Source organism: Thunnus thynnus, chromosome 2, assembly GCF_963924715.1.
Source record: "Thunnus thynnus chromosome 2, fThuThy2.1, whole genome shotgun sequence".
NCBI classification, from domain to species: domain Eukaryota; kingdom Metazoa; phylum Chordata; class Actinopteri; order Scombriformes; family Scombridae; genus Thunnus; species Thunnus thynnus.
This window is the reverse complement of record NC_089518.1, coordinates 24,403,222-24,428,228: the sequence shown is the minus strand read 5'-3', so window position 1 is coordinate 24,428,228 and position 25,007 is coordinate 24,403,222. Positions and strand designations below refer to the sequence as shown.

General features: G+C 38.2%; 1 protein-coding gene across 3 annotated transcripts in view; it reads right to left on the bottom strand.

Annotated features, from left to right (window-relative positions):
• The window catches only part of grid2 (glutamate receptor, ionotropic, delta 2), a 229,831-nt gene that overhangs the window by 189,120 nt on the left and 15,704 nt on the right, over positions 1-25,007 (bottom strand). For all 3 annotated transcript variants that reach the window (XM_067612160.1, XM_067612168.1, XM_067612177.1), the window contains exon 2: positions 22,847-23,052. In XM_067612160.1, the coding sequence (XP_067468261.1) occupies positions 22,847-23,052 (206 nt within the window). The remainder of the gene's footprint in view (positions 1-22,846; positions 23,053-25,007) is intronic.

Below are 25,007 nucleotides of genomic sequence, written 5' to 3'. Positions count from 1 at the left end.
ATGAAGTTTCAGTGAGTTAAGAAGTCATATGTAATAAAATAAAAGTATATTTGTTACAAGATGCAATACAGTGAACAGACTCAATCATAATAAAAATGTAGACATAAAAAAAAATCAGAATTTGAATGGAATTCATTTCAAAGCTTTCTTGTCTATTTATTAGCAGAGATTGTAGTCTGTTCACCCACTCTCCACTTCCTGTTTAATGCCAGCTTGCAGGGTTGTACTACTGTCAATCCTTCTCTGCACCTTTCAAAGCTCTTTACAACTTCATACAACACTGTTTAACATTTTCCCACTTAAGCACTCCCTTTTATCCATTAGTGAGCTATGTAACCGCTTTGCACCTTGCTATTTCATTCCCCCCGTTCTCTAATCATTCTCTAATCATCTAATCATGCACTCCTTTGCCCGTGTCTAACTTGCACGTCTAATTTCAGTCAGAAATCACAGCAAAACATCACCACAGTGCAAGAAGAGGAGTTTATTCTGTCATCCTCTAACTAAATTTTTAATCCACTCATCTCTCACATTCATTCTCCCTCTCTCTCACTCTCCCTGTTTATGAATTGAGCATTTAGTGCATGCTAACCAAGGCATTTTCTCCCTGATACATCATAACTGCGGTATGTCATCGCTGCCATTTAGGCTTAATGTCACACGCCTCACTTACGCTACTCCCACAGTGTGCTTTATGCATGTTTGATTGTGTGTGTTTTGATGTCAAGTGTGTGTCTGCATACTTGTGTGTTACAAATAGACGATGTCAAGCAGGGGGCGGTGCATTATGACACCGCTTTGCTCTGTGGATTTACATACTTGGCAGTGGAGCACTGAGCTCAGATTGAAGGTGTGCAAAGAGGCAAAAACAAACTTACACACGCACATGAATAATCAGGCACTCCGTTGGCATGCATTCTGTTAGCACACTAGCTGCTAAGCCTGCTAATCTGAAGCCTTTTTGTTTGTTTTTCTGTGTCATGTTATATGAATATACAAACACAAACATACGCCCCCATCACACACACACACACACACACACACACACACACACACACACACACACACACATCATCATGAAAATACCATGTGGGGACATAAACCCCCCCAACATGCATGTACATACATATCTGGGATATGACAGATATGACTGAAGCAGTGAATTGTCATGTTAGATAGTATCTTGGTAAAATAATGTTGTGTTGTATGATTTGTTACTACAGTATATGGTTTGTGTGCATGAAGTGCACACACATGGCCAGATGGAACATTGGCAAGTTTTACACAAGCCATGGAGACGACATCCTGCTCAACATACAGCAAACACACACAGTCACGAATAAATAGTAAATATTTTGTTTATTTTCAAGACATCAGTGCTTTTAGTTCTAAAATTATAACCTCAATACTTTTCGATGTAGAAGTGATACTGGACCTCTTGTATTGAAAAACACTCAAAATGGAAGAAAAATATAGTGGTTCATGGAAACTTAAGTAAGCGTAAATCTATTATGTTATACCACAGGGGCCACTCAGGATAAAAGGTATGCACTCATGGTAGTGTTGAGTAATGGCATACATTTTGATGAAAGTGTTCAGCGAGTGAGTTGGACAAAATGGCATATGATTAATAAATCCATTTAAAACATTAACAGAATGTACTCACAATGGTTTTTAGTCCATAAAAAAATATTTAGGTACCCTGTGTAGTTTTTGAAGACATTTCTACCAACTGCTGAGGGTCAAAACATTTTATCTTGAGTCTCACATTTTATCTGTGAGACTCATGTTTTATAGCAGCTCGTACTATGAAATGAAAATCCCAGCGATTGCCACACAGTTAAAAAAGTTCAGTGATAAAACGCTGGTGCACTGTAGATCACCTTTCCTTGCCTCAAGCTGCTTTGCACCTGACGGTGCATTCTGCTACTATTTTCCATTGTTTGGTATGGAGGTGTTGGGTTGACCTCATTCTGCAGTGCAGTTGAGGGCAGCAGAGAGGCACAGTGGCAGGAGGAGATAGTAAAACACTGAGTGAAGACCAACTGTGAAAAAGTGTAAATATTTGTGAGGCTCATCCTCAGTGGACAAAGCTGAAGTCAGAGAGGATGACAATAAAGGTGGGATTGTTTTTAACTGAACTAATAAAACTTTCTCAGTACAAGTGGCCACAATATTTGAATATGTCCTTTTAGTTTGCAAAAATGTACCTTGAATTTTCAAATAAGAATTGTCTCAAATAATGCAATTTAAGACTTCAACCTCATGTAAAAAGAAATGTCAACTACTAAATTTAAATAGAGGTTTATAGATGTTTTATGAGGTATGTTATGCAGTGAACAGTTACAGTATGTGATTTGATAAGAAATATTGCACATAAACAAAACTGTTTGTTAGCAGCACCCCAGGGTACATTTAAGCTCTGAGTAAAGTTAATGTGGAGGAGTGAAAAAACAGTGACTTTTATACATAGTGTCATGGTATAAAAAGGGATATACCTTCAGGAAAAAGAAGGGCTATATAATAAAGTCTTGGTCTTGGACACACTGGACCCTATTATGACACGAGTCAGAGGGGTGTCAAAGGCCCGTGTGATTCTTCCCAACAGCTAACGATTCTAAATCACTACTATTACTGTTTAATTAGTGCAGCTGCGGTCACACGCCAACGATCAACGAAGTCTATAAAAGGTTGTGTACGTACATTCGAGAGAAAGAGTCAGGGAGAGAGAGACACAGACACTGAAGAATGCAGATTGTGTGTGCGTGTGTGTGTGTGTGTGTGCAAGTGTTAATTTATGTGTGAGAGTTTTTCTCAGTGATTTCTCAAGAGCATTGTCTCTTAGCAAAACCCCATTTGACAAAGTCTCTTACACCATCTCTCTTTCTTTCTCTCTCATATACACATACACACCAACACATAGAGAGCTGTCACACTCAACAACAGCCACCAAACCTCATCTTGACAAGGTCTCGCCCTGCTCACCAACCCACCACACACACACAGCGTCGGAATTATTGATCAATCACTCACTTTCTGACTCTTTCACTTTTTTTTTTGTCCTTTCAGCAGACATTCCTCAGGAGCTATACGTTTCTCTCGCTCTCTCTCTATCTATTGCTCTCCCTGTCGCCTCTATTTCTCTATCTGTCTGACATATAATATAATGCTAGGACAGCGAAGGTCTTCGATAGTATGTGTTGCGGTGGCAAAGGGTAACAGGGCCAACATGCAAGACATCTATCATCCTCAAAATGTGTGTGCGTTGGTTTCTACATGCGTCTACGTGTGCACACAAAAGCACACAAGACTTTGAGGGTATTTGTGTGCATGTCGGCCTTTGAGTTTATTGATTAGACCGCAGATCCGAGCGCTGCCAAACCCACAGAGAGAACGCATAACACACACACACACACAAGCATGTATATACAATTGCACACATACACCACAGCCAGCCCCGCCAAATATGACAATATGCAACCTGACATTTAGATATGAAAAGATCAATGGCTGGAACAAATAGAATAAGCTGTCTTGATAGGTCTATGTTAAACAACTGTGTGTGTTTGTGTGTGCTTGCGTGTACGTGTGTGTGCATGTTTGTGTAAGTTCTTTAATTTATTTACCAACTGCTTTTTTCCGATAGTAAAGGGTGATTTTTCAATTCGCACATGTAGTATGCATATCCATAACCTATATTAAATATCCATCTATCCATCAAGTTACAGTAGGTCTTAATCAGAAACTGGAAAATACAATAATTCAGATTCACTTCACAAACATGGGCTCTGCATATTTCTTACCATTTACACAGTGCATTGTTCATAATCTGTTTAAAAATAGTTGCGATAATGGGATGTACCTGTATATTGAATAAAGGCATTCTACATTTCCAGGACAAAAAGCATTTTAATGGTCCAAGTAAAAATAAACTCTAACATGATTAGTACTAAGCTCCCCACTAAAAACATCAATGACTGGGTCACATTAATAAATGTTCAATAAGCTTCAACCTTGAACCATTAATGGTCAGTCAAACCTTGACTGAATTCAAACACCTTTCACCTTTTTTTACCTATTTTTTGTGTTGCAATAACGTCTTTGAGGATGTTTCCATCACCTCACTAATTCATATGCTATGATTTCACACATAATTGTGCAGTTAAAAAATAATGATGATGAGGAGGAGGCTTTTGTATATAGAGGAATGTAGTTGACAAACAGAAGTGCTGAACAACAGTTTTATATCTATATACCTTAAAATACAACTGTTTTTGTTAGCAGGCTTCTAAGAAGTAAATTTTAACCAAACAGAATGAACTCTAACAATAATTAACCATGAATATACAGCGTAATTCACTGCTATCTAACACTGCATGCAACACTTCCCCAAGAGCACTATTTGTTAAATATTATGTACTCCTACTTCACAAAAAAGTCACTGGGGTTACAATAATAAAAATTTAATGAGACGCTGTACACTTAAGATATTTTATGCATCTGTGCAGGGCCCAGTAATTCCAAGAAATGCTGTTTACTCATCTTGATGCAATATCAACTTTAAAAGTATAAATATGAGCCAAAATAACAGACAATCATCTTTAAATTACAGGCTTTTATTGGTTTCTGTAAAACATCTTTACAACAACTGCAGCAAAAAAAGAAAAAAAACCGCATTACCTCTGTAGCCCAACTGATGGGAGGTCATGTCAGTGCAGAGAAAAACAGGGCAGAGAAGAGCAGAATACAGGTGAATTAAAAGATTAACCTGTGCCCTAAATGTCAGAAAGCATACCAACTGAAATTGCCTTTGGCAAGGTCAGATGAGAAGTCCCAAAAGGTTGGCCGTGTGCGTGTTTGTTTGAGTGAGAATGTGAGCGAGTTGGATGAATCAACAGGCAGAGAGAAAGACAGTTTGTATACGTTTGTGTATGAACTCTTGAGTGTTTTTGATAGAGAGGGAGAATGAGTGTGTGCATGTCTGTGTGTTTTTGTGTGTTGACCAGTGTGCTGAAGTGAGCAAGCTCTGCTTCTCCAGGTTGACTAATCTTTGACCCAATATAAAATGATTCCTCTACCTCTTTTCATCCGTCTGCAGTCAGTCCAATGGTCCATCTGTCACTCTACCCCTCTCCCTGACTGCACTATATGAGAAGTACACCACAGGTCAATTGTTCATGACACCATATATAACTTTATCTTCAAGTGCCAATAATACACACAAGCACACACATACACACAAACCACTCTGTATACAGTATAGATTCATAACCAAAGGCTCAATCAGGCACAAAATAAACTCAGGAAAATAACTAAATAATATATATATATATAAAACAAACGGAGCGACGGTTCATTTTACAAAGACATATGCAGTACTTGCACCCAAAAGAACAAAGCAACACAACTGTTCCCTGCTGTCAACAAAGCACACTGCAGTTTTCTCAACATACATTTAATTCACTCAGGCAACTCACCTGAAGTATCTTATCTAATTGTAGAATATGTACAGAATTTATCTTTGGCGTCAAGGCTCTGACCCCGTCACTCCCCACAAGGAAACATTGAGGCCTTTGAATCACTCTATGAATGGCAGCAGCTGTAGCAGCAAGCAACAGCATAGCTTGAGTGGGCGGTGTGGCAGCAGGCATGCGGCAAAGTGTAAATGGAGCACTGACAGCACAAGTTAACTATCATGATTATAATGGTGCATTGGATATCTGTTCCATGTGAGGGGAGTAGTGTGAGAGGAGCAGTGACTCACGTTGGTCTGCCTGAACTAGCTCGCAGGCTTCATTTCATTAAAAAAATGATAAACACTTTATTATTTAGGATACGTTTGCCCAGTATTCAATGACAACACGTTTATCTCTATACAACACATTCAATTTTTATGGTTTTCAAGATTCAACTTATTCAGGTGTTGTCACTGTTAAAAAAAAGGGTAACTTGTGCTAACCTGTTCTCCAATTTGAGCTGCTGTTCAACAGTGTAGCTCATTATTTTTAAAATTCTTGCTAATGTGGATGCATAAATTATAATTTCACAGAAATTATGCTTTTGGGATCTGTTGAAAGAGTCTTAGATTATTAGCACATACAATTTTTGCATAAAGGGTCACTGTAAGTCATACTCTTGCATAAAATGAATAAGTAATCAGTGTTGAAGTAACAATACGAGATTAAGCAGTTACCACTGGAGAGAGAGAGGGGTCAAATTAGTGTCACAGGATGAAGAGTTGGCATTAAAGTGAGTGAGCAATGAAGGGAATAACCAGCTGTACATGGTGGAGAGCAGCAGCTGTTATGGTCCTCAATTACACATCTGATCTGGCCTCCAGGGGTTGAAGCATATGCTTAAGTTGTCCGTCGGAGGAGCTGACCCCACTGAACACTCGTGTTTTACAGGTAATTCTGGAGGCTAGTGGTAGCTTGACATAATTCAGGTTATTATAAATCTATTTAATTAATTTTTTTTTTTTCTTCTTAGTTTTAAATGATGAAAAGACTTTAACATTATAGAATCATCTGAACTGGCCTCAGAAATATTGTAAGAGAATACATCAAACTGTGAAATTTAGATACTAATTACATATTTAAAATTAATAAAATAAAGAACATAATTGATTCCTAGATATTTCTCTTTTGTTAAGATAGTTTTGATACTGTATTTCTGAGAAAATTGTGCCTTTCTTGTTTTGATCCGACTTAATACCCTTTACAGCATCACCTTTGCTGCACTGTGATACTGAGTGGCCATTTTGGACCAATTGAACTCTTCAAAAAGAGGAAAAATGTTAACCTTATAAGCCAATTTTTAGTTTAAATGAGTGCATACACGGTAAAATTCAGCACCAAGGGAGGAGAAGGAAGACGTAGTAAAGTACTGCATCATAATGGTTTAACTTTAAAGATAAAGGTAGACAGATTTGAGTTTTTTCATGCATTATCTAAAAATCTGGATAGACACCACACCACAATACCAACAACAAACACATACAGTAAACTATTTCTAAAAAGGTGCGGTCATTGCTACATACTCTATGTTTATAAATCAAAATGGAGATTTTTCTCTTGATTTACTACTTTGCTCATCTGCCTGAATTTATCAAGCATTTGGGAGTTATAGATTGATCCTTAGAGGCTCAAGATTGTCACAGGATTTAAAGCTTTCAATCTGCTTTCCTGACCAGCACCATCTATTAAATCATTTGATAAACATGTAGCATATGGAAATGTCGAACCTTTGATTTCAAATAACACACTTCCTCAAAGATAAAGACTACATTTCCACATTTCTTCTATTTACATTTACATAAACAGCAAAAACAGTGCTGCATGGAACAGATATAAGCCATTTAAAAGCTGATGTAGTGCACTTTGGCTTTAGCTCAATTTTGCAAAAAAAATTCTTTTTTTTACCTTTACCTGTGCATAAGTATCGTGTCATACACCCAATAGCGCTACATTGAATCTACGGTGTACCTACTGAGACAAATTAAATGATGTTATCAGACATTTCAATTACACTCATTCACAAAGGAGAACTTGTTCCCCTTGCTGAGAGCGTGCGGGACGCTTCATAAATAAGTTATTAAACACAGCTCTGACACAACGAGCCTTCTACAAAACCAGAGCCATGGGGTACCGTGCCCCAAAATCCAAGCAAAGATGAGATAATAGATCAACTGACCCTAAAGCCAGATTACATCTTCTGCCCTCCCAATTATCAAATAATTTTATTCCTCTATTTCCTGCTGGGCCCTGTGGGAGGGAGCCTATTTGACCCTGAGCCTTGACCCTTTTACAGAGATAAGAGGGTGAGAGGGAGATAACATAGTCTGCAAGTGGGCAAACATGTGTTCAAGTGCTGTTATTTGTATGTTTGTGAGTCTGAGAGCGAGAGAGAGAGAGATGGGAATAGAAAAAAATACAGTGTTATCAACACTGTATCAAACAGTAAATGATGGAAACAATGAAGAGAAAATGAAACCAAAGTGGAGGTGAATGAAGAGAATAGAGGATGGAATAGAAAAAGAGAGGTGAGATAAAAAAGAAACCCCAAGGCAGCAGGAAATGAGCTGCCTGTCCATGAATTACGACCTCCCTTGTGGGCCAATCAGTAACAAATATGGGACCAGCTTTTGGTGTGCAATTGCAGCCCTCCAAGAGGACTAATCAATGCAGTTTTGAAAAATGCTGAAATAGAGTGGTGAAAATTAAGTGTTCAGCAAGTTGGGTCAAAATCCAATCCAAGCTGTCTCAGATATCACATGTGACAGACGGACTAATCAATAAAAAAGAAAATTAATGGGTGACTTTCACTTACAGCAATAAAATAAACAAACAAAAAAAGACCCCACACATACACAAAACTAATGACTGTGAGCCCTCACTTGTGCACACAATAAATACACACACCTATGCAAATACGCACACTTGCACATACACACACACACACACACAGTCCTATTTCCACTCCGACCCATGGAAACCCCTGCTGTGTGTGTGTGTGTGTTTATGGTCACAGTATAACACAGTTGTCAGTTTTCATCATGAACAACTTCTCAGTTCCAGCTGCAGTCTGCAAGATTTAAAGGATTTATACAGTTGGATACTGAAAAAAAATACCATGTACAAAACTGAAATGAAACATGCCCATCCACACTGTCAGTGTAAAGATCGCATTCATGGTTACAAAGAAACCAAACTGTTGCCTCAGGTGTAGAACTCACACACTTCGTCTGCTCAACTATCTTGCCCGATCTCCTCCCTAAGTAAAAAAAAACCAAACAGAATGCATTAACAGTGTAGATATAATATTATCCTCTTGAAAGCTACTATGTTGTTTGTGCCCATTCAGCCATGCACAGTAAGAGGGTTTTGGAAAAGGAAGCTTTCTGCTTTACTGTCAGCTGTTCGCAAGGTACTGTACTTACAGCAACTCTGTGGCTTCTATTCAAACACGCCATGCTTTTATCTGCGTCTGTCTTTCCCTGAGTCTCCCATCCATGATCATCTCCCCGTTTGTTTCTCTTCACTGTACTCCCTCTCTTCTTGCCTGCATTTTTCTTCTAGAAACTGCCCTTTTTCATTTCTGATTACAATGCGCTGTTCCTATATCTCTCCGTCTTGCCTATCTTTCAGCTAAGACAATACCAATTTCACATCTAATACATCTTCAGAAGCATAAATCCCATTAAGAGATGAATACAGGAATTACTAGAGGATGTAACAACACAAAACATGTTCCATGATCAAAACAGCGGAAGCAGGGAGGAAAGAAAGGATGGATAGAGGGCATTTAATTATTCTATTGTCTCTAAACACCACACTCTCACCACAAAGAACGTATAGTTTTGTTATATTTGTGAGTGCACATAAGGATTTCATATAATGTAATAAGACCCATAAAGAACGAACATGCGGGTGTGTGTGAGGGCAAAGGCGGATAAACTGATAAAGGCAAGACAAAGTGATAGAGATGGAAACATGATGGTGGAGGAGTAGGAAGCGAAAGGATGCTTGTAGGGCGTCGAGTGCATGAGTAGCGTGTAGGTGAGGCGGAGTGTGTGTGTTTGAGTATGTCTCGGGGAAACAGCAGAAGAGAAAGAGACAACAGATAAGCCCATTGGCAAAAAAAAAAGTGTGATGACAAACACACACTCTCACAAAAACACACACATGCACGTGCGTACACACACACACGCTCGCGATTCTGTATCATCTCTAAAGTACTTACTGGCATCCCCATTAGTGGCTGTACTAGTGGCAGTCAATAGCTCTAACCTTTGATGCTCACACACACACACACACCGTAATGATCTATTATCATTGTGCTTCCAGCTCCATGTGCACAGATAAAACCTTAATGTCATCGCACATCACACACACACACACACGCACACACACACACACTCACACACATCCTGTTTGTTGAGATAAGACCATAATGCCACCTCTGTCTGGTGATAAAGTTCAAGGAGAGAACTAAAGCCAAGCCCTTGAAGTGCCCTTTTAACTCCACTGGAAAGTGAAAGGCAAATAATGCTATCTCTCTTTCTTTCTCTCTCTCTCTCTCTTTCTAGGTGTGTGTGTCTGTTTTTTTGTGGATGCATGTATTCATATACAGTACATGTATGATGTAAGCCTAATTAAGCTTGTTTTGTCATACTACTGTGAGCTCAGACTAAATGATATCAGCCTGATAATGGCTTGAGCAATCAGAGATGGGGCTTTGAGAATGAAAATCAACATCTGGCATGACACCAGCTCTCTTTTTTCCATTCAGTGTTTCACCTTGGAAGACATTCTTCTGAAGTCACGACAAGAAGACTAGCATATCAGAACTTTTGTGCATTTTCTCACTTATTCTGACAACTTCTACCACATGTTCTCTAATGTTGATCCTTTGAAGCACGGAGCGCTCCCCCGTGCACAGCTGTAAAGCCAAAGTGCACACACTGAAGCCAAAGAGAAATGATGTTGCACTTTATTTCAGTGAACCTGCAGTCATTTGATTATCGCCCTCTGGTAAGGAGCATTAAACCAGATTAATTACACCTGTAGGTGCAATGTCACCCTCTACACATTTAATGTATGCTCTGCACCTACACACTTATCTTATTTCTTCAGAATGGAAAGGAAAAATACAGACAAGCCCAGTGACAATGAAAGCTTTCAGCTGCACTTTTCATTCATAAAACCATCATTATACACTCACTCCATACTCCACCTCATTAACATACACGAGGGGAGCAAAATATTAGGGACACTTTTCAATTTAATGCACTCCAGTACACCACCACCTCCACCCACTACAACCTCAATAATAAACATAAAGTAGAATTATCACCTTTTTGACAATGTCAACAAAACCTGAAATATATAAGCTTCGTAAAAGTAGAATTTATGGAAGAGCTGTTATATTGGATTGCAATAGATTGTGCAGGTGTACCTAATAAAGTGGCCGGTGAGTGTATACATAAACATTCATTGTTGGTGTTGCTGGTAGAACAGTGAAGTCGGTCCCTGGCACTTTCCTGAAATCTTCCAGAGTCAAAGACAGCTTGCTACAGTATGATTAGTCGAAGTCCAAGGACAGTCTGCTATGTCTCTCAGGCTAAGTAATGGCAAGAACGTATGACTATGATCTCTTAATCTGACACAGTAACCATCTTAAGAGACAAAAATATCATGTAGATTACTGTCAGGGAGACTTTTGTCATTTTGTTCATTTGAAAGATTCTGAAAATGTCCTGATATTAAGACAAATAAAACATTTAATCTGCTGTGATGCTATTATTAATGCCAGTTTGGCCTGGATACCTTCTACACAAATGTGTGTGTGTGTGTGCTTTCAAGGATTAATACATGTTAGAGCTATTGATTGATGTGTAAGTGTGTGTGTGAGTTTGATGTCACAGTCTAAATGCCACTTTACAGAAAGTAGAACCTCTTAAATATCAAGACGCAGCGCTTCGCTCTGGAGGACAGATTTGCTTGTGTGTGTTCATCCTGTTTCATCGATTTTTGTTTTTGTTTTTTGCACTGTGTGCTTCCTCTAGGAAATAGTATTCATCTGCTTCCTCCCCATCACCACGTCTCTTTACCTTTTCTATTCATTCTCTTAACATTTTCACCCTTAAAGGTCTACATCATCCACCTATGCCTCTTTATCTATCCCTCCTTTCCGCCTTGCCCCTCTAAATCACTTTTCTGCTGCCCTCTACTAAGGGATGAATACAAATTTCAAGTTCAGAAAGGTCTGAGCCATGCATGTGAGTATTAATTGGGGATAAACTCAAAAACCCAGAGCAATTTGTATTGTAGCTGATAGGAAGTCTATCCGTTTTAGAAATTTTGTAAAATAAGTCACAACATTTATCAATTTAAATGTATTTGAAGACACTCTAATATCTGTTAATCCCTTCTCCTCTTTGTTTCCCAACTCAACCTGCCACTTTGTCCATCATCTCTTTTTATATCAGTACCCTTCTGTCCACCTTCTCCCCGTATGTCACTCCATCATAAACTCCTCCCTTCCATTTTACACCTTCATCACATCCTGTAATTACAAGTGTCAACATTTGCTCCTCATGCTCCATCACCAAAGCAAAGACGTCAAAGGAATGACGCACGATCTGTGTAACGCCAAGATGAACAAAGTTTCAACAAGTCAAGGATTTCAGTCAAACTACCTGCAGATCATCATGTTAATCACTGTCATTTTGTACCCTTCAATTTATTCTGAAAATGCCTGCCCAGCCAACTGCACTCTACAGCTGAGTGGTTAATGAGGGAAAAGTTCAGTAAAAGTTAAATGCAGACTGAGAATGGCAAAAAATGTTGGCCTTCACGTTTCAGTAAGCAAAAGAAAAAGAGGAAGCACAGAGAAAGAGAAAAAAAAATGACAGCATATTGAAGATTGAATTAAACCACACTGAACCACAGCATCATTTCCTTGTTGAAATTTCTCCAACTTCCCTCCATGTTGAAAGACATTGACATTTAATCAAATAGTCCCGAGATACAATGATTCTTTATGTAAGAGTACTCGGCATAATTAACAATTATCAGTCAGCCAATTTAAATCTACACCAAAGTTATTAAATCAAGATATACCAAGTATGAAGTACAATACTACAGAAGACTGAGCCATTAAAATAGTCTGAAATAAGACAAGAGAGAATGGTTCACATTGACAGAATGTTAGGATTAAGAGGATTAGATTTTACTTTTGTCTTTTATATTTCTGATTGCAAACTAACATCTCTTTTTTATTCTTAATATAATATAATATAATATAATATAATATAATATAATATAATATAATATAATATAATATAATATAATATAATATAATATAATACAACATAATATAATACAACATAATATAAAATGTGTCCTGCAGAAAATTCAGTTTTTTGACTGTAACTGACAGCCCACATTGTCTTTCACAGGCATATATTTCATGGCCCTTGGGACCAAAATGAATAAGAGGCAATTCATTATAAATTGTGGAAAATTCATGCACAGGGTGTTGATGAGAAAATACATATTCATCAATGGCAGTGGAGCAGGGCAGAATCAGAACATCTGATTTAAGGCTCCATTAGCAGCAGAAGCCTGCTAATCCGGACCCCTCAGGGATGATTGCAGAGAATGAATTAAAATGTATTTTAAAAGGTGATCAGATCTGTACAAAAATTGCCCATGACCAAGGAAATTGCTCTGCATAAGACAGATTTCACACATAAGAGAGAATATCTTTGAGTTTTGCTTCTTCACAATACCTGTAGGCATGTTTGATGTTATATTGTGGATAATGCTGTCTTCTGTATAATAAGTGCTCCGAGTGTAGACAAGATGTGTGGTGATGTTAAAGATTCTGTTTTCCTATCTCATCTGTGCTGTCTTCATTGAAATCAAAAGGCAGGGAACAATTGCTTTTTGGCATTTGAGCAGAAATTGGCTGAACTGACAAGCACCAGTCTGAGATGTGTAACCAGAAACATCCTCTACCAAAGTCCATTGTGGCTTCTGTCTCAATGCCTCCCCTCTTGGCCTGGATATTGCACTAAATCTAAATCTCTCATTTCACAATCTTTCTGTGTTTCTTCCACGACCCACAACATTATGTTAAATTGATCAATTCATTCAAGGCCAACTATGACATCTGAACTGCTTATTTTGTCTTCTTGTTTGATCAAGCTTTAACAGCAAAATGTAGTCTATACCGTACAATGCGTACATCAAAGAGAGGGGGTAAACCAATCACAGAACATCCACACAGCCATCCAGAATGCCAATTTCTGTCATCACTCCTATAGTAACCGCTGCACAGATGCTGATTAAGTGGAGCTTTCTTGAACAGTTTGTAAAATATGATAGAAATATGAGATGTCATTCTTACCTCATCACATATTATGGGATGAAGAACAAAGAGGTACCTGCATGTGTTTGCTGCAGGTGAAAATTATGAAGGAGACCAAGTTACGGTGATGTAAGTACCTTTGCTGCTGCACTTGCAGTTATTTTAATGGGGCTGGAGTTTTTTCTGTGCCCACAACGAAAACTTGTCTAATTTTGTAAAAATAACAAAGGTTTAAATTTCTGATAGCAATTGCTGTAGTGGATGCTGAGCAGTCTTAGAATATGGAAAGTAAACCCCTGGAACATGCTTCATTTTGTGAGAAAGACTGTTGAAAGAAAAGCTAAATGAGAAATTGCACTGAGTTACAGAAGCTAGTGGAACACAGGCTAAGCTGACGTGACCTCATGACTTCAGCTCTCTATAGCCACAAAGTTTGTTTAAAGCTGTGCAAACTACTCACTACATTTTTTCTAAATCTATATAAATATTTATATGTCCCTTCGGAGCAAAGAAATAAAATACTAATAACTAACTCACCATGTGGTCACCGAGAAATGTGGTGACTCTTTGACCTGTTTCATCATATGCAACTTAAATAAAGAAGGCCATGTAATCACACACACAAACACACACACACACAAGTAGAAGTAAGACTCTATCCTAATCTGAAGTGGATCAATGAAGCATGTTTACTCATTTAAAAAACATTCTCTGGTTGTATTTGTGAAAAATCTCGTTCGCCAGCCTTTTCCCAAATGAGCAGATATGAGTTGAGATAATTAGTGACTGCCAGAGAAGACATAAAAACCATGCTTCTGGGACTATCCCAGCCGAAGCCGCCATAAAGTAAATGAACACATTCATCATAGACTCTCGTATGTGATATTTCCGCTTATTGTACTTCTGTGTTTGTAGTACTGTATTTCCTCAGTGCATCGAGATATTCACTTTCTGTTTTTCTGCCATGTAGCAGAATCCTCTGCCCACTCTCACACCAAACTTGGGATCAATCAGAGCTTGCATTATGAAATTACATGAGTTCGGATGTATCATCTCCCATTCAGCCTGGCTTTATTTTGCACAACATGGAAAACATTGTTGTGCTTTGTTCTACCTCCAGTAGGAGTATCTCAATATTTTGGGTTCCTTCCCTCTAGGCTAATGAGTAGGAAGCGTTATTAAGGCCATTAAAAATCATAGAGTATCATGCATTGGAAATATAACCTAATCTACAAAAATAGCCGCATATTTAGTGTTCGAGCACAAACGTGCTCAGGTGTGGCCAGTGGGCTCCATAGCACCCCCAATAGCGAGGTCATTTTGGAGCAAAGTTTCTTTGATGTGCATGAAATTCAGTGGGTTCATTTCTACCATTATTTTCAATATAAAACATATTTTTTCAAATTTTTTCACTAAACAGGAAGTCAGCTATTTTGGATTTTGTGTGTCAATTTTCATTTTACAAACAAATGTTTAAAGCCTTTACGATGCACGAAAACACACAAAACTTTGCAACTATGTTCGAACTACTAAATATTTCAATTAGTATCACAATTGGGCTTGGGCATGGCATTTTGACTCTATGGCGCCCCCTAATTACTTTTAGCATTTTTGAGATGTTAGGGGTACTCGAGTGTTGAAACTTGATAGCACCACCTACTGACAGGTAATCAGTCTTATTTCACAAACATCATCCAATTTACATGAAAATTACATGGTGTGGTCTACACATGATATATAGCAACATGACATATAATTAGTGGTGGTTCTTTAGCACCATTAGTGGACACAGGAAGTGATAATTATCTCCTACATGCAATGTCCAATAGTCATGAAAATGTATAGCCATGTCAGATGCCCTCTGGTAAATGTATTGCTGTATCATGTTGCTCTGCAATTACAACACTTCATCTGCAGCACATCCCAGCATGTGTGAAGGAGCGAGGGCTTGATCATCACTGCTTGCAGCTTTAATTTCAGATTGTATTCCACCAGACTAAGTAGTGAAGGGTGTAGTTTTTGAATAAGTTTAACTCTGGAACTAAATAAAATATATAAACATTATGTTTATTTGCAAAAACAGACCTTTGAATAGACAAACAATCTTGACTTGAATACTATCAGCAGCACCATTTATACTATTTCTGGCTCAGTGAGTGATTGCATTTGCATGATTGTGTTCAGGATGTATGTTAGCATGTGTACAAGGATGTTTTTTGTGGTGCTGGTGATGAGGGAGGAAAGGATAAAGTTTGGTCAAAGATATATTAAAACAATATTCTGTGGGTTCCTGAATGGATTAACAAATATATTTAACAATACATGTATTTGACGCGGGTTAATGTCAGATTGTTGGATCCCACATCATGACAAAAATCCATTTGACATAATTAATATAACCACAAACATACTGTACATTTTGTGACACAAAATTGTGTCTGTGTACAAAAGCATGTGACATTTCTTCTCCGACAAATACATTATTTTTAGCAACTGAGTCTTTTCTTCCCTCTCGGTCTTTGTGTGTGTGGCATGCCATGTCATACGTGTCTGGACTGTTGTCCTTGCAAGTAAACACATTTTCCACTTGCAATGCACCTGCTAATCGGGCATTAATTATTTGTTCTCTTTGGCGCAGCTGTTGTAGACACTCATAGATGAAACCTTGAATGTCAGACCTCTATCAAAGCCAAGACATACTGCTCGCTGGTGTTAAACTTAATGTGTAGCTTTGACTGATATGCTTACTTCAGATTTGAATTTTTCTTCATCTGGTGGTTCTGTTACTTTGCAGGAACTGCTATAGGGTTTAGGCAGACAGGGAAAGTTTGTACCTGGCAATCAGTGCAATATAGCCAGTAGATACTAAACGGGGTGATGCACTACAGTTTAAACTGACACTAATCAACAAAAAAAAAGCTTAAGAAAAGCTAGAGGTAATGGTGTGAGAGACAGAGAAACCGAGAGAGAAAGAAACAACAGAAAAAGTACAAATCCTGAAGCTATGACAACAGCTTTTTTGAAACATAGCTCCCAGCAGAGCCACCCACCCTGACTGTAACAACAAAATTCCACCCACCAAGTAAAGAAACTTCCCTAAGTTCAAAATGCTTTTTCTCCAGGCTATTCCTGATAGAGGAGAGGAGCATAGATCACAACGCCTTTATGTACCGTTTCTGTGAGTTTGGGGAACTGTCAGCAAAAGAAGAATTAAACAGACCTAGGACATGATCAGAAAGACATAAATAAAAGGCAAGCTGTCCCAGGTTGGTTTTACAATTCATGAAGTGACTAAGCCGCAGCAAGAAAACAGCCGATTCAAGATGTATTTAAATGTATATGCTGGTGTTTTCTTATTATGTAGAATGTCTAAACGTACAAATAGACTATATATACTCTTGTCTTTCCTGCATGCCATATACTTGATATCATTTTTGTCTGTGTCAAACATTAATACCATCTTTATAATTTGAACATTCTCTGGCTCTTTTCGTCAGGAAAAAGATATTGGACAGTGATGAGTGCAGGCTTTACTTAGGCAAAAACTTCTGCAGTGGATACAGTCGTATTCATTGAATACATTATTCAACATGTCTTACACAAAATATTTCCCTTCATGTTTCATTTGCGACATCTGTCATCTTTGGAATAATCTCCAGCTCGTTTGATGGTCCTTCAAGTAAGAAATGTCAGTTAAAGAGAAAATAGTCTCAAAATGGCATCGTTTTAAAACTTTAACGCTTTGAGATCAAATGGCAAAATTCATATTTTCCACTTCTTTGCATATGTGTGTGTATGTGTTTGTGTGCAAGAGAGAGAAAGAGATAAACAGAAGACTAATTCTGGCTGAGTAAACTCTGAGTCATGGCAATTTCGTCTAATTTCCAAATACTAATACTTTTGTGCGTATAACATTCATTCACTCATTATTTGACACTACTTCTGCCAAGAAAATGTATGAGTAGAAAGAAAAAAGCATTGACTGAAACACAAACGGACAAAGCAGTGTTTGTAGAAATACATCGTCAACGGTGTCTGTTGTCTTACAAATGAAAGCATGTAAAATGGCTGCTCTTCTGCTGGCAGCACGCTGTAATTAATATTCTCTTCGGTTTGTTCTTGGTGTACTATAGGATTCATTGGTAATACTCTCCTCAAATGCTATTAGGCATTGACAATGCCGAAATTTAGAAATGCCATTCATCGTCCTTTCCAGTACCATAAACTGCAGTCACTCTTATTGTCCCAACAATATATCACCCACACAGCAAGATCATAGTCACCATGTGTAGGTTTTATGCATAATTCATGGTTAGAGTATGAATATGTATGACTTTATACCAATGCTATAGGATTACTGTATATTACCTCTTTTTTGTGCTTCGTGGTCCAATAACTAAGCGTCTAAACCACGAGAAAACCTCACAGCAGCAATTGGAATGATTTTCATTTTTTTAAATTCATCATGTTATTGGTCCTTTACAAGCTGAGTAAGTCCAGGGAATCCATTCATAACTCATGACAAGTAATATTTTTAATAAGACAATGGTCCCAGGGCAAGAAACCCACTTTGCTCTCCTGTCTACATGAAGTGGGCGGAATAGGGAGATGTATGTACTCTTGTTGGCACTCACCCACATGTACTAGACTGAAAAAAATAGGCAACAGCGCAAGAAAATGTTAAATAATGCAGGGAATTTAATGAGCATGTTGGTCCTGAGTGTACATCCATGTGCTTGTGTGGTAAAAAACATGGATGTACATGGTGGAAGACATTCTGCTGACAATCCTATATTTCCCGCTGGGCTCACATCAAAACAAGGACATAAAACCCACAAATCACAGAAAAGCAAGGACAGAGACTCACAATAAAGGGAGAGATGAGCCAACATGCTCAAGATAACTCTTATCTGCCATCAGGGTATGGCTCAAAACCGTTCTTCCTTACATTAACAGTGTTCCTTGTGAACTCTTTTATAGATGCGGCCATCAACTAACATAAGTCATTGTGTTAGTCAATCTGTCAGTCTAAGAGAATCTGTCTCTAATAGACCCAGTGTGTAAGATTTAGCTGTGAGGTTGCAGATTGAAACCAACTGAATATCCCTCCCCCTCCCCCTCCCCTTCCAAGCGTGCAGGAGAACCTACAGTTGCTGCGAAACTCACAAAAAACGTGAAATGCCCTCTCTAGAGCCAGTGTTTGGTTTGTCCATTCTGAGCTACTGTAGAAACACGGTGGTGCAACATGGTGGGCTACGAGGACCCACTCCCTATGTAGATACAATGGGCTCATTCTAAGGTAATGAAAACACAACAATTCTTATATTCATGGGATTATACAATAATGAAAACATATTTATGGATATTACATTCCATTTCTGCCAGTATGTCTGCCAATAGATTCCCCTAAATCTTACAAACCGGTCCTTTAAATTCAGGTAGCACACTCTCCCTCCCCTCCCAAAAATGTTACACATGAACTTGAATCTTTTATCTTCATAAAATTGATTAGAAATCACACACTAGCTCTGTCTTCAAACATAGTTATTAGCACACAATCAACAAGTGCAGACTGTTATTAACCCAGGACTTGTCACAGCGGCTAAAGAAAGAATAAGCAGAGATTTACCCCTCCCTGTTGGCAATTTATAACAAATTACACTACGTGCTTGTTCACCAAATCTACCCTCATCCAAATCCCTCCTTTATATGTTGATTACTTTGTTCCTTATTTTGTTCATTTCTTCCAGTTCTTACACTCTGTTTTTAATCATTCTCCATTCTTGAATTGCTTCCTTTTATCATCCGAACAAAATGATAAAATTTATCTGTCACTGCCCTCCTGAACATGAGGCGTTTTTGATCTGATGCCCTTGTTGGTGGGACGACATAATCTGTGACTATCCAAAACTGCCTGTCATCACTTTAGCAAACATTTGGTTAGGTTTATGCAATAGCACTACTTGGTTTAGGTTTAGGTCTCCCTTTTTCTCTCCCTCCTCCCTCCGGTATGTTTGGAACAGATTTCTGTTCACATCTAATATCAGGGCCTAATGCATCTGGATGGGAGGTACTCTCTTTGACAAATGACCTCACAAATAACTGATAGAGAAAAAAAAAGGGTCCCAGCCATCTCTCTCTCTGTATGCGTGTGTGTGTCTCTGCATGTCTCTTTGCCTGTCTGTGTCTGTCTTTCAGTCCTCGTATCTGTCTCTCCCTCACCATCTTTCCAAGGATAGAGACAGAGAGAGAGAGAGAAGGAGAGAGAGATGCGATCATCAATCTTATCCACCAATCTTTACCATCTCCCGACACTTCATCTCAGAAACCCCTCTCCACTCGATGTCTGACTAAATTAGATTAAATGACTGCTTTGTCAACCTTCCCAAAGGAGAGAGAGAAAAACTCTTGAAAACTAATTTGAGTTCCAGTCACACACTGAAATGGAGGCAGACACTTCCACATTATATAATAGCTAAAGCAATTTGCCACACCTATTGTAGATCAGATCTCACAGAACAAATGAATGAGTGATAATGAGGATGCATTCAATCACCAGTTTCTGATTGTTTTGAGTTTTTTTTTCAGTATTTTTTTTTTCATTTCATCACAGACCTTATTATTTTTAGAGCTTATTATTTTTATTTCATTTTCTGTTTAAAACCAGTGCCTGCTGTTTTGGGGTGGTCAGTGAGGTAAATCCTGTGTAAACGGACACAGATAATGACCACGATCTATTCTAGTTTTGCCATGTTGGTGAAATTGGATTAAAAAAAAAACCTTAATTATTGTTTTCAAAGCTATTATTTATGTGTGTCTCATACAGAACTGGCTTCATGTAAAAATAATGCCGGTTTAACTTATAACGCAAATAATACAAATACAAAAGATAAAGTGGTGTCAATTCTACTGTAGCATCCCCTATAAGGAAAACAATGCACCTGCAGTGAATTATAGATGAAGTGGGCTCCACACAAACAGGAGCTTATTTCTGTAGTGTATTATAGTTGGTTATAGTTAGGTCAGTTATTATAGCATTTTATTGACTTCACTAATAAGATATGAGGATGCTACAATATTGCTAGAGAGGAGTCCAATAGTGCAAGGACACAGGCATTCTGACGATCACACAACACTTTCACAACACTTATTTGAAAGAGAACATAAAGCTTCTATGCACTCTATACATTGCCTCTATACACTGTCTGTTGGCACCTATGTCCTCCTGAACCTGAACTTAGCTTTATGGTACTTACTCGCATTATTCTCTCCTGGCTAGATCCTTGCTTGTGTTGCATTAACTCTCATGTGTATGTTACTTTGGATAAAAGCCAAATGAAATTGTAACATTGTAAAGGCCAATATTTAAATAATTTCTGAATCCGTAGTTCGTAAATGTTGATTGGACTGTGTAGAATGATTTTCTGGCTCAGCTTTGACCTTCCATACTTACTTAGGGTGAGTTTGTTTTGGAGTCCTTCTGCTCTCTAGCGGTCAAAAATCACTCAGCTTTAAATATTTCCATAGCACGTTCAAAGTGCGCAAGACCTTGAGACACATTGTCATGGTCCTGTGGCCAGCACACCGTACTGACTTCAGTGTGTTTCTGTGCTACACTTCCAAGGCTAGGACTACATGTACACACTCACACATAGCCACAGAAGTGCAATTAAACACAAATACTGACACTAACACACTCACAGACTCACAATAACACCCCATATTTCACCCCCTCCCTGTCACGCCTCCAACCAAATTAGATTGTGATTGCTCTTTCCGAGGTCACTTTTAATTAAACTGAGATGAGAACATGACACATGGGATTAAGCCCCATCCTACCACTTCAAATTATGAATTCATAACTAATGCTAGAGCCTATTGCTTTCAACCATGACCTCCATATCATTTATGTATAAGAGCAAAAGGAACTCCCCTAATTGTCTTCTGCAGAGATAAAGAGCAGGACTGTAGGGGGTGACAAAGTGTGTGTGAGTGTGTGTTTGAGTACGTGTGTAAGTGTGGGAAGGGGGCAGTTGAAACATATTGGTAAAGAAATATGTAAAGTTTAAGATATGTGTGTGTGTATATATATATATATATATATATATATATATGTATGTGTGTGTGTACTGTGTGCTATTTAAATCATTGTGTGTGACTGTGCACCCTAAACAAATACTTAACTTGACTTAACTTGACTTGACAGAGAGACACAGGGAGACCAATTTTCCTATCTTCAATGTAAATTTTTATGAGTGCCATGCCATGTTCAAGGCATCATGAATAATACTAAATTGGACTTGAAAGGAACTGCTGCTGTAATTTTGCTGATTTGGTTAATTGGGAGAAACATAAAGAGGATTACTTAAGTCAGCGAAAACATCCATGAGTCTGATGGCATGATTCATACATGTGTGGCCATTTGAGAAGAAATGCCTTTTAAAACACAGGTAATAGCCTAAAATACACAACTGTCAAGTAAAACCAAGACTTTTGTGTTCTATACACTGTATCTGTAGAAAACTGAGTTCTGACGAGTGTGTATATAATGCAATACTATATTAAAAAGGCAGATCCTGGCTTTGTGTTTTGTAGGATTTCATACATACAGTTCAAATCACATAGTGATGCATCCACAGAGTCTATCTGATGATTTTGTTTTCTTTTAACCATAGTTGTGCACGTTAGTGTCTCTTTCTTTCCTCTGGAAGATAAGTTGCTGTGCTGATGTATTAAGTTAGATGATCAAGAAATCAATTCTTGCACCAACTAACACAATTCTTTTGTATTTCTGCCTGAATGAATTTAGATGCACAAGACATGCTAGCCTCCCAACAAAAAGAAAAAAGTTACTGCATCTTAAAGGGATTTTAAAGTTTAAGATTTCTGACTTAATAAAAACCTTGCTCTCCTGTGGTGTTTTTTACTTTTATTAACTGCAAAATGTGGGACTGAAAAGCACACTCCTTACCTCAGTAATAAAAGCCTTGGCAGTCGCAGGGCTCATGAACAGCACCGCTCTGCGTAGTGTATCCCTGTAGCGATGCAGTTCCTCCACTCGCATAGTTCTGAACAAACTGGTGATCATCATGTTGATATTAGATTCCACCTTCTGAAGGGACACGTCCATCCCCTGCTGAGAGGTCCGATCCAGGAAATCCTCAATACCACGGATATCTGGAGAAAGAGAAATGGAGGAACAGAGGTCACTACATATTTCCCTTTAAATGGGACATACTGTATGTATTGTTCTGCAAGTATGGTGCAGAAAAATACCAGACACTATAGTTGGTCAATGAAAAACAGGCATATAGTACTGCACATACGCTTGCACATATACACATATTTAGAACAAATCTTAAGACCATCACTCATCATTGTACACTGTATTCTATTGCTGACTTGTTATCTCTCTCTGCATGAATAGACTCAGTAAATATTTTATTTCATGAGCCCTCACTGGCAGTGATTCCTTGCTATCAGTGCTTTTGTATTACTCAGATTTGATCCTTCTTTGTATTAATATGAGCTAAGGCTCTTTTTGTAAGTACAATCCATCTGTCAGAACCGAATACCCTTCTTTCTAGAAACTCGAATGAACGAGGCAAAAACACAGACAGGAAGACAAAAGCGTGTGGTGGTGACTCACTAAAAGTGGGAGGCATATGTTTTTGCCAGAAAAGTCTGTTGATGCAGATACTTTGGTCTATTGATACTGATAGACAAAACTATCAACACAACAGACATACACCAGCATTAAAGTTACAGTAAGCTACAGATAATTAAATCAGTTCTAGAAAAGTGTGTTTGTGGGTGGGTATGAAAGCAAATGTGTGCATGCCAGAGTGTACAGACACCATGTGTGCCTGTTTAGGAATGTATGAGTCTGACTGTGTCTACACAATTTATGTGTGTATCGAGTATACAGTAGGTGTGTGTGTGTGTGTGTGTGACTGCATAATGTGGTTGTAGCAGTAAAAACACAAGGAGTTCACTCTCTAGTCCTATGTACTGGCACAGAGTTGACCCTTTTTTCTTATTAATTTGGCTGGATATCTCAATGGTTCATCTCTAACCCCACACATGGAAACTTGACCCTGAGTTCTTCTGTAGCTTGTATCCTCTGTGGGGTTCCTCAAGGATCTGTCCTAGGCCTGTACTTTTCTCCCAATACATGCTTCATCTTGGTCAAATCCTTGTCAATCTTGTATTTTAAAATACACGGTTGCTATCACCACTATGCTGATGACATTCAATCTTATCAACTGCTAGACCAAAATAAAACGGGTAAACTACAAAAACTGTATGGCCACTAGCTTTCTCCAGCTGAATTCTGACATGGCCCCCCATAACTAATAATTTGGACCACACTTTTTCAGTCTTACATGGGTGCTTTAATACTATTTATGTGACTCAAAACAGACTTTAGTTGGCTTTTGTTAACTTTCACTTTTTCACTTTGAACAATCAAATAGGGAAGAGGTTCTTCTGTTGTGTTAAATATCTGTGCTGTTAGAATGGGTGCATTAGCAATGAAAAGTGTCCCACTTTTTCTGAATCCACTATATATTCCTGCCGGGACACTGAGAGAACAAGTAACTCATGACATTGTTAAGTTTTCGATTAAAGCACCAAACCACTGTAATTATCTACAGTATATTAAGAGTTATTTTTGCATGATCACAAAAGCAGGATGCTGGTGTCAGTAGTTTCACTGCCTGGACTTTTCTATTCTTAATGAGGTACATAGCAGGTCAAGGTAATCCTAATTAAGGCACTTTGGTTGAGACCACTGCTAATGATGTCGGAGGATGTGAGTGCGTGTGTGTGTGTGTGTCTGTCTGTGTGGTTATGTAAAGCAACTACCTAATGATATATTTGATATGGAAAACGAATGACACCACCGTCATTGCCAGTGTCATGGAGGAGCAATTAACAAGATTGATTAGACTTGTTAAGGCCTGAGGCTGATAGTGTGATTGCATCAATGGGAAATTTTGGAGGTTTAACAATGTATTAAGAGGAGAGACACCATGTTCAGGCACCAATAACATTACTTGCCCAACACCCTCACTGTCATTTTTTTTATAGAAATAAAACCCATTCAGTTCATTTTCGCTTATCAGTGTCGA